Raw genomic sequence first — 10,000 nt, 5'->3', positions numbered from 1 at the left:
GGGCCACTTTGCATTCAGTCATGGATAAGAAGCTTTATGGCCAAACTTCAAGGCTCAGTTCTGTTTTCTTCGTCTTACAAGTCTCAACGGATATTTCTAAACAAAACAATGTTTAAATTTAAACAATAAATACTCGTAGCCGTGTGTCAATATTGATAAATCGAACGTGGCCAAAAATATTTCAAAATGGCGACCTTTCGTGTGGGAAAGCTCGCCAGAAAGAAGAATGGCCGTTTTCAGAGCACAGCAGTAAAGAGAAAAACAAGAAACTTTTTAGACTCTCGCAAAACAAAAGTCGAGTGATAGCCTTAATGATGCTAAAGTGTCATTTCAGTCCGAGAGTGAAAGTGAAACCGCGCTATCGGGGAGACGAGGTTGGTGACCTATATTTTTTTTGGCATAATTTTAATTCTCTTACTCCTCCTCTTTGTGCTGTAAAAAAAATGTTAAAAAATTTACGTCAGAAAAAAAAGTTACAGGGAAAAAAGTATTCGCAGCCATCACTCGTGGACACATTATTGTGTCCTCGAGATCACGCACCCGAGGAATATTTGGAGTCAGTGCCTTTTCAAGACGTGTGCCTGTGCCATAAAACAAACATTAAATTATTCCTTTTGAACAATACAATGCACCTGTTTTGTTACTTCCAGAATTACGTCAAAGCTGTGCTTCCTCTTCCTGCAAAACGTAGAGTGAACCGATGGAACAAACTTGTCCTTTATAGATGAAGTCGCAATGATTAAATGAGTAACTTGCACATTTCGAGTCACCATAATGTAGGAACAATCGAGAAAAGTTTAAAGAAAATCGCACGACAACTTCTATTACTAGGGTGTCACCTTGAGGTGGCTCGAAAGGGTTTTCAGCTGAGCGCGCGCGTGTAAGCCACACACGCAATTCTAAAAGTTGCTCGAATCAGCTCACGATTCAAAGTGGGTCACCAGAAATAAACAAATACCGCTAATTTCGCTCACCTTTCTTCTAATTCCTTTACATATGGAATATAAATACGAAAATTGTACACATACGGCTTAATGGTCACTTAAATCTATTTGTGTTCGCCAGTAGCTTCACTCGCGCGTGAAGGTGACGCATGCGTAAATGCCGATCTTGTAACCCTCTCATTTTTCCTGATTTTGCAACTTTACTCGCTTATATCTCTGCTTCCGAACGGTTAATGCATTTTTTGCATGTTAGTTTAGATTAATTTAAAACGTTCGTCTTTCAAATTTAAAAAATTCTGTCGGTGAAAAAAGAAATTAGCGACACGTCAAAAAAACTTATTTTTCTGAAAAACTGACTTACAAATTTTGTTGAATTTAAAATATTTTAGCGATTATTTTTTACATTATCACGTAACGCTCAATGGGAAGTTTTGACGAAATGCCTGTCATCGTTGCCATGGTAACGTTATTTTGGAGGAAAATGTGATGTTAGAAATCTATGATGCAAACTTAATACCCTGGCCAAATTTTGTCTTGATATGATTACCCTAACTTTATCTAAAAACAGAATATGTTTATGTGTTTGAAAAAAGGAGAAACTATTTGGAGCCTCCTTGCATCATGACTCCATGTATCTTCGTTCCATACTGCGCATGCTGGCTTGACGAAACGAGCGACGAAGACGCTGGGTACGAGGGCGGTATGCAGGTATTCAATTTAGTGTATCATAACGTACGTGATCCTCATCCAATTTCCGCTGGTCAAGCAGCTTTGCGGTAAGTCCGAAACATTTAGTTTCCATGGCAACAGCTATAGCCCCAGCTTCGTCGCCATTTTGTGTTTTCGAGTGCAAGGATCTACTTCCAAAACTTGTCGTTCTTCCCTTTTGCGCAATGCCCCCTAAAAAGAAAGGAAAGAAAAGTGGCAAGAAGAAGAAGAGTGGTAAAAAGAGCGCCAAAACTTCACCTTCCCGGGCACCCTCTGGCGATGTTCTTAGTGAGCTATCGAAGGAGTATTTCCTTATTCAGATACGAGACTTGGAGGAAAGGCTGGCTCGCTATCAGAAAAAATGCGACGAACTTGAACTTGCAAATCAGGATTATAGATCACAGTATGAGCAGCAAACAACGGATAAAAAGGAGATTGTCTCTTTTTTAAAGAAACAACTAGAACAACGGGCGGACGAAATAGCCGATCTTCAGGACAGGTTGATTGGGTTACAACAAGCGAAAGATACAGAGAAAGATCAATACGAAGTACAGTTAGCCACTTTGAGGACAGAAATGCAGGAAATAAAGGACCAATTAACTTCAGAAAATATGGTGTTGGGAGGAAAATTGGCATCTTTAGAAGAATTTCGTGTTCAAAAGGAAGATTTAATGGCCAAGTTTGCGAAAATGGAAGAAGAATTAGAGAGGCAACAAAAGGACCACAAGGAGGTTATTTACAACTTAGAAAGAAAAGCTGTGGTGGATAAGGACAGGTTGGTTATTTTCTTGTTGAAAGGGGTGCATAGATGCTTTTTGCATCGTAATTATTATCCATAGAGGGTCATGAAGGGAGGTGGCAATCCTATTTCCCAGTCCAAATTTGTTAGAAATCTCAGTCCCTGCTACCGAAATCCCAGGAGTGATAATAAGGAAAATATAATTTTAGAGCATCGATATAGTGGTATGAAGCAGTTAATGATATTAGTCTCAAAACGAAACATGAGATTACTGGAGAGCAAAGGCAATAAAGACAGTGTCAGGTTATAAATTTGTAGTTGCGTGGGGTTGCTTACCCAAGTGTCTGCTGAAGAAGGTCTGCTATCACCTGGCACATGATCTGAATAGTGCAGTCTCCCATTTCTCTGTGTCACCTTCAGAGTCACTGTCATCATCATCATCATCATCATTGCCAAATTCATCAAGTGAACGTAAGTATCCTCACCAGTATCCTCCTCGGAGTCATCACTCTCTTGACTAGACCCACAGCAATCTCCAGGCCGAAGGTCTTGCAACTCGGTATGGTACGTTCAAGGATGTTTCTGTCTCTGTGCCTGACACATTTGCCATGGCGACCAATACCTCATACTAGAGGTAGGGATGTTGTAGGGAGCTTTGAGGCTCAAAAACAACTCTGTTACATGTAGCATCAGGAAGGTCCTCACTCTCACATGGCATTTGGCCAGGAACACAAGAAGACCGCATGAAATATTTGATAGCAAGAATTTTGAGTAGAACTAATACCTGATTACCTCTGATAATGCAAATCCCATTTGCACCAAGGACTTTTTATCTTCCTTTCCCAGGAACAAAATCCTAGTTCCCAGTGATCAAATCCCATTTTCTCAGCGAAATGTCAGATCTATCCCAACTCCCATTTTGCCCCTTCATGAGCCCTCTCCTTAATCATGGCATTAATATGCCGTAATATATTCCTTTACTCAGCTCACTTCAGTGTTTCTTATCTCGCATGGCCTGGTATTTTTGCTGATTATGAAGGACTCTCTAATGTCTATGAAAGATCCGGATTTACTTTAAAGTCAGTACCGTTACCGTTTTTGTCTTTAAACACTATTTTCAAAGTGCTTGGTCTGTTGGGTCCATGTAACTTAGATTCATATTATATTTGGTGAATGAGGCCCTCTTAACACTTTCAACCCTAAGGGGGTCCCCATTGATAAGTAAAATTGTGTGGCATTAGTCAGAGTAGAATATATTAAGTGCCAATCTTGGGAGTGAAGGGTTTTTAATGAAACTAAGTGCAGACATGAAGAAACCAATTTTACTGTGCACAGTAAAAACTAACTTATCCTCGATCACTATAAAATCAAACTACACAATTAGCTTATATAGGAATGAAAATATGTATGAAATGGATCATGTATTGAGCTGCCGTGGCACTTTCACTCTCCAGAAGGGCTGTTGATCACTTCACACCTTATACATTTACTATGACCTACTATCAGTCTGTTGACTGGTAGGTGGGAAGTTAGCGTATGCCAACAGCTGGTGTACAGTCACTTGGTAGAATTCAATAAGAGTCACTGTTAAGAGGGAAACAGTTTAAGAGGCCATAGTTCCTAGTAGTTCCTAGTAGTTCCTAGTAACCTAGATGTTAACACTTTAATCCCTGAACTGGCACAGATTGACAAAATAAAAAAAAGTCTGATGTTACGCATTCAGTAAAATCTGTAAGTGTCTCTCAAGACAGAAAGGGTTAAACAAAGTCATATAATTATACTGTAGCAGAGCATTAGTACATGTAGTGTACTCATTTTGGAGACTATAAATTGAATTAAATCGAGGTTAAAGGTCAAATCAAAATAATGCATTAATGCTGGCTTTTGAGAAGAGAGAAAAACCCCAGTAGTTGGGGAAAATCAGAGAGAGTAGAGAACCACCAAACTCAGCCAACATCTGAGTCTGGGTCCAGTAATCTAACTGGAGACATTACCAGTGGGCTAATACCAAGGTTGTTACTGTTGAAAATATTAAGTGTGTGACAATAATGTTATTACAGGTAGTTAGCGTTACATTTGACATTCAAGACAATTCTGGGAATGACTTTCATCATTTAGTCTTAGTAACCTTGACAAAACTTGTTTGCTTTCATAGGGAGTAGTTGTGTTGATGAAATTTTTTGAGTTTCTGGAGTGATTATTAAACAAATTTAAAATTAGACTTAGTGAGTGAATGGTGTTGTTACCCGAGTTTCCAATGTTACTCTAAAATAAAAGGGTAGTGACTATTGTTTCATGTAGTGGTAACACATTCCCTTATGTGAATGAATGCTTTTGTGCGCAGATTGAAGAAGGAAATGGTTTTGAGACTGAATCAAGTTGCTGCGGAATTCAGAAAGGTATCAAATAAACAAATGGCTGAAACAACCAAAAGAACAATAAGGGAGAATGTTTCCATCAATGCACAGCTTGCTAAGATGTCAGACAAAACTATGGAACTTATTCAGGAAAATGATGACCTGAGATCCAAAGAAAAGAAGATGAAGCTACATATTGATATGCTTGAGCATAATGAGAAGGAGTTTGCAAAGAAAAATAGCAGCAATCAAAAGGTAATAACAATAATAATAATTTATTATTTTAATATAGCTAAAAATGGAATTTATCATGTTCTGATTAGAGAATCTTCTGTTGACCAGGCAAGCAAAATGTATCTCCTATTTCTACAGATTATGTGCATCCAGCAAAACAAACTTGTAATGAAAGACAAAAATAGTGATCCTTAAAAAGGTCTTCTTACAAGGATTACACTTTACATCCAAGAAGGCTGTCATCATTTCAGTCAATGGGAGAAATTAAAAAACTTGTTTATGCTTAAGGACACTGTTGGAATTTTTTCAAAACGGATACACGTACTACGTTGCTGCGTAAAAATGAACATATATGTACTTTGAACTTTTCTTGCATATTGACTGCTGTTCAAGTATGGGGTCTGACATACCCAATAATAATAATAATAATAATAATAATGATAATAATTATAATGATAATAATAGTTTATTGATATCCCTCTCGCAGCCTAAAGGCAGAATTACAAGGATGGTCAGTGACAATAACAGACATACAATACAAAGACAGTCAAATAGATAATTATATAAATATGATTATAAGCACTAAATAACAGAGAAAAAATAACAGAGAAGAGGTTTTCAACTGATCTTGATACTTAATGGTGCAGAAATCTGCGAACCGCTTTGTCTTAGGGACAAGAAGTCTTTGATTGACAGTCATAATAATGCCATTTATTAGCTTTGCTAGCACAATCCAGTTCTTAGTAGTTAGAGTATGAAGTACATGTAAGACTTTTTTGTCTTGCATTTTACTGTTGTATTATGGACTTTATTCCCTTTCCTAATAATTACCATTACACTAAAATGCACTGCCTACCAAGTATTCACTTAGTTCTGCTCCAAACTATCTGGTCTTCGATCCAAAATCTACAAAACTATTCAATGGGTTAAGGGTGATTTAGGTGATAGGAATTTGCTTAGGCCTATTGCACTGGACTTGTTAATAGTCTGCAGAATGGCATGACTTCACCATAAGTTATTGGTTGGTTGCTCATATGCTGTCCAGCTAAGGGAGTGATTACATGGCGAATTTCAGCCTGGGGTCTGAAAGAAATCCTCTTGAATTTCAGCCTGAGCTGAAAATCCTAGCCTGGTGAACCTGGCTGGGGTTTTCAGCCTGGGCAAATGGGCGGAAAAATCTGCAAAAAATGCCATGTAATTGAAATGGAATTTCAGCCTGGGCTGAAAAAGGAACATGAACTTGCACATCCACTGTGTTTTCACATCTCAGTCAGTAAATTTCTCCACTCAAATTTTCCTTTAGGGCCTGTGCTGAAATTCACCATGTAATCGCAAAAAAATTTTCAGCTCAGTGGGCAATGTAATCAGGCCCTTTAAGTGCACGGGTCACTTCTCTTCTTTGTCTATAAGCTGCACTTCAAGTACATGCATTTTTTCAGAATAATATTGTTTTGCTTTCAGATCATTAGAATGTTGGCAGAAAAAGCAAAACAACAGGAAGACTTGCTTGTTGAATATGATGAGAATGAAGCTCGTAGTAAAGACTTTGAAAATGAGGTGGCTTTGTTACATGCACAGGTAGACAGCATTAAGGATGAACTCAAGGTAGGCTTTGGTTTGTTTCCACAAACTGCTCTGATGAATAATTATTGACAGTTGAGAGCATATGCAAAATAAAGTTTTCACTGCACCTCAAGAAAACAGATCCTTGAAACTTTAAATTGAGGTGGCAAATGGATGTCGTGGATTGAAAATAAATTTTTTTTGGCTTAATTGATTTTCGATTTCTGCTTGGTAGTTGACCACAGAAAGAAAGGAATCTTTGGAGACTGAACTGGCCAAAGTTGCTAGGGACAGAGATTTGTCAATGAAGAAGAAAGAGGAGCTGTCTCGAATTCTTTCACAAGCTGCACAGGCTCTTAGGGCTTCATTGGTGGTGAGTTGATCTTCTTCCACAGCTGAAGGACTCAATATGTATATGTGATGTTTTGGTTTGTGATTACAATTTACAAATCCCTTAAGAGGTCTTTCATAAATGAAGTCCAAAACGTTAGTATTAACATCGAAGTTAATAGTTTGGCTCATGATTTTACCAGACAAGATCACATATTATGGTGTTTTAACTGCTTTACTGCTGGTAACCATTTAGGACATGGTTTTGAGTGGCTATTGGCGAGGATGGGTGCATTTCAAATTGCATAGTTGAGCTATTGAAGAATTTGAATCCTTACTTTCCCTTGGTGGTCTGGCTTGGTATTACTGGTCTTGTCTGGTGTTGGCGCTGAGTCCTATACTGGGAACTGGGAACTGAGCAGTGCTGGTGTTATGTGTTTCCAAATAAATCCTCAAACCTATGAAATGTTGCAACTTTTTTAAAGTGCCTCACAGAATTGTGGCTCCATTAGTCCAATTTCGATATATTAACCCATTGACTCCTGGGGGTTCCCCATTGTCGAGTAAAATCGTCTGGCGTTAGACAGAGTAAAATATGGCCGGTTTAGGGTTAAAATTCAGTCAAAAACAAAAGACATCATCTCAAGGCTCTGGGGAATAAATACCAGGATTTGTATGAGTTTATTCCCCAGAGCCTCAAGATTATACCTTTTGTTTTGGATTGAATTTTAATATATCAAAATTGGTTTATTGACGGGAGGAAGGAGATTTCTCCAAGTAGGCTTTTTATAGACCAATTTGGCTAACTCAATCTTGTGCCCATTTCAAGTCTCTCTGGGTTAAGAATCTTTGTGTGTTGCATTTGCATGATAATGTAGCATTAATTTTAATGATGTGGAAATACTTGGAACAAAAAGTTTTATTCCGAAAGGATTTGATTTGGTTACAACATTGAGTTAGCCAAATTGGTCCATCACTGTGAAAGTATTTTTGGATTGCCGAAAAATACATAATCTATGATTCCCATGTAGGCTTTTAAATGAGCCACCACTATAATTTTTTGGCATCCTTTTCAGGCTCCTGCTACCGTGCAAGGGAAGCGTGACGAGGCAGAATCCATTGCTCAACGTGAAAACTTGGTCCAGACACTGCTCAGAATACTTAACGATGCTGCCAAATTTGGTGTGGGACCAAATGCAATCGATTTTATCCCACCCGAGGAGACTAGAGGGTATTCCAGTCCTAGCCCAGATATTGGCAGACACATTCTTAAAAAGAAAGAGTGAGTTTATTATTACTTTTGAATTAAAAAGGCTACAAAAAAGTGTGTTGACTTATGCAAGACACATTCTTTGATTGCACTCACGTGATAAGACGGCCATGTTGGTGCCAAAACAATAGAAAAATGTAGCTCAAGTTTTGCAAAACTAATATTAGAGTAAAATTCCCAAAAAACTTTTTTGCTGTTGCTCTTTCTACCATCATGACCGCCATGACGTCAAGTGCAATCAAAGAATATCTAGTCGTTTACAGGTTGTGCTGGAGGGGTTTAGAAAACCAACACAGAAGTAATATTGTTATCCTGACGAGTCGTAACAAGCTATTATAGGTTTCAAAAGATTATGACTAACCCTTAATTGTTGGAATTGTTTTGATTACTTTGGAAATGACATTCTTTGTTAATGAAGCAACTGTGAAGTAACTGGTCATTTATATTAATACGATGCCTAAGAAATCTGAAAAAAAGAATAGAGGATTTAAAGTTAGTTCCAACGATTTACCTCTTGATGTTACAAGAGTGGGCGTATCTGATAATAGTTACATCTTTGCAATTTATAGAATGAAGTGATAAGCTTTTATCTACATGTCATCACAGCGATGTTCTTAAGCTACTCCTTGTTCTGTTTCTTTACATGCCTTAACCCGAAACGAGTAAAAACACAAAAGCAATTAGTATATAGTCAGCAGAAAGTCCTTGGTTAAAAGTCTCCTTCTCTTTTCCTTTTCTCCCTTTTCCTTTCATATTCTTGCTTGCTTTTCTCGTTAATTTTTCCGCACGTCTGCTAGGTGAGGTGTCACCATTCTGCTCAGCTGTCCACTTTCCATCTCCATTCACTGTTGATGATATCGCCTGAAAGCGCTTTTGCACATATCCTTACACCGTAGTTAAGCTAATGCTTAAAACGCCAGTATTTAACTCTCTTTTACCGCTGACCAATTCACCTTACCAGTATCAGTCCAGTCCTTCACTCCCAGCGATGCAGCACTACCACCCATTCTCGGTTTATTTCTAAGATTCCCTAACGGCGGTTTTTTTCAGGACACCTCTGTCAAAGTCCCAGGCTGTTGCGGCCGTTGTCAACCGTCCTTTGCCTCATTACAAATTGGGTGATCTGGGTATAGTTCCCAGGTCCCATCCCAAGCTTGGAGAGAGGACGAGGACAAGTTCACCGCTAGCGCCAATCCATAAGCCGACGAGAAGTGTTGGTGTTCAAACTGCCAGTGCCCCTAAGGTGAGTCACTGCCAAACAAATGAATCAAAACCTTCTTTCTTCTTCGTTTTCTTTTTTGCATGGGGAGGGGGGGGGGGGGGGGGGTGGTGTCTTCATCGGGATTCGAACCCATGACCACTGGGATTCCAATGCAATGCTCTACCAACTGAGCTAAGAAGCCACACAGTTGGGAGCAGGTCACTTTGTTGGGCTCATTAAAGGACTAATGAAGGAAAGAAATGCTTATTTGAAATGTTTACTTCCCGTAAAGTATAATGACTTTTATGGAGATGAAAGCAGCCTCCATCTTTTGAGGTACCTGCGTAAACATCCGACACAGAAATTCACGCAATTTTTAGCCAGCTTGCAGGCGGTAGATGTTGTTGTCGCCACGAAACACGTATCAGACTTCATATTGGAAGAGCGTGGGAAAGGTCTGGGCCGGGGTGACAAAACGACGGGGTTTTGTCAGGGACTGCTCCAAATTAGTTATTTTCGCCGTTAAAAGTTCCATTTCCGAAGAGCGTTCTTCTGTTTCCTTCTTGAGTTATTCCTTAAAGGTATCAACTTCGTCTTACGTGAAATTCAAACTCTTTTCGAGGTCTTTTATAGTACAGCTCATTTCTTTAATAT

General features: G+C 38.7%; 1 protein-coding gene across 1 annotated transcript in view; it reads left to right on the top strand.

The window, feature by feature from the left end:
- The first annotated feature begins 1,750 nt into the window (after positions 1–1,750).
- Positions 1,751–10,000, top strand: part of LOC138024330 (cilia- and flagella-associated protein 157-like) — a 9,227-nt gene continuing 977 nt past the window's right edge. The window contains exons 1-6 of the mRNA XM_068871495.1: positions 1,751–2,427; positions 4,736–5,003; positions 6,444–6,587; positions 6,781–6,918; positions 7,952–8,157; positions 9,196–9,388. Coding sequence (XP_068727596.1) covers positions 1,838–2,427; positions 4,736–5,003; positions 6,444–6,587; positions 6,781–6,918; positions 7,952–8,157; positions 9,196–9,388 — 1,539 coding nt within the window. The 5' untranslated portion in view covers positions 1,751–1,837. The remainder of the gene's footprint in view (positions 2,428–4,735; positions 5,004–6,443; positions 6,588–6,780; positions 6,919–7,951; positions 8,158–9,195; positions 9,389–10,000) is intronic.

The sequence above is a fragment of the Montipora capricornis genome, chromosome 2 (assembly GCF_036669925.1).
Source record: "Montipora capricornis isolate CH-2021 chromosome 2, ASM3666992v2, whole genome shotgun sequence".
Taxonomy (NCBI): Eukaryota; Metazoa; Cnidaria; class Anthozoa; order Scleractinia; family Acroporidae; genus Montipora; species Montipora capricornis.
Note: the sequence above shows the minus strand (reverse complement) of the source record. Positions and strands in the feature narration are given on the sequence as shown.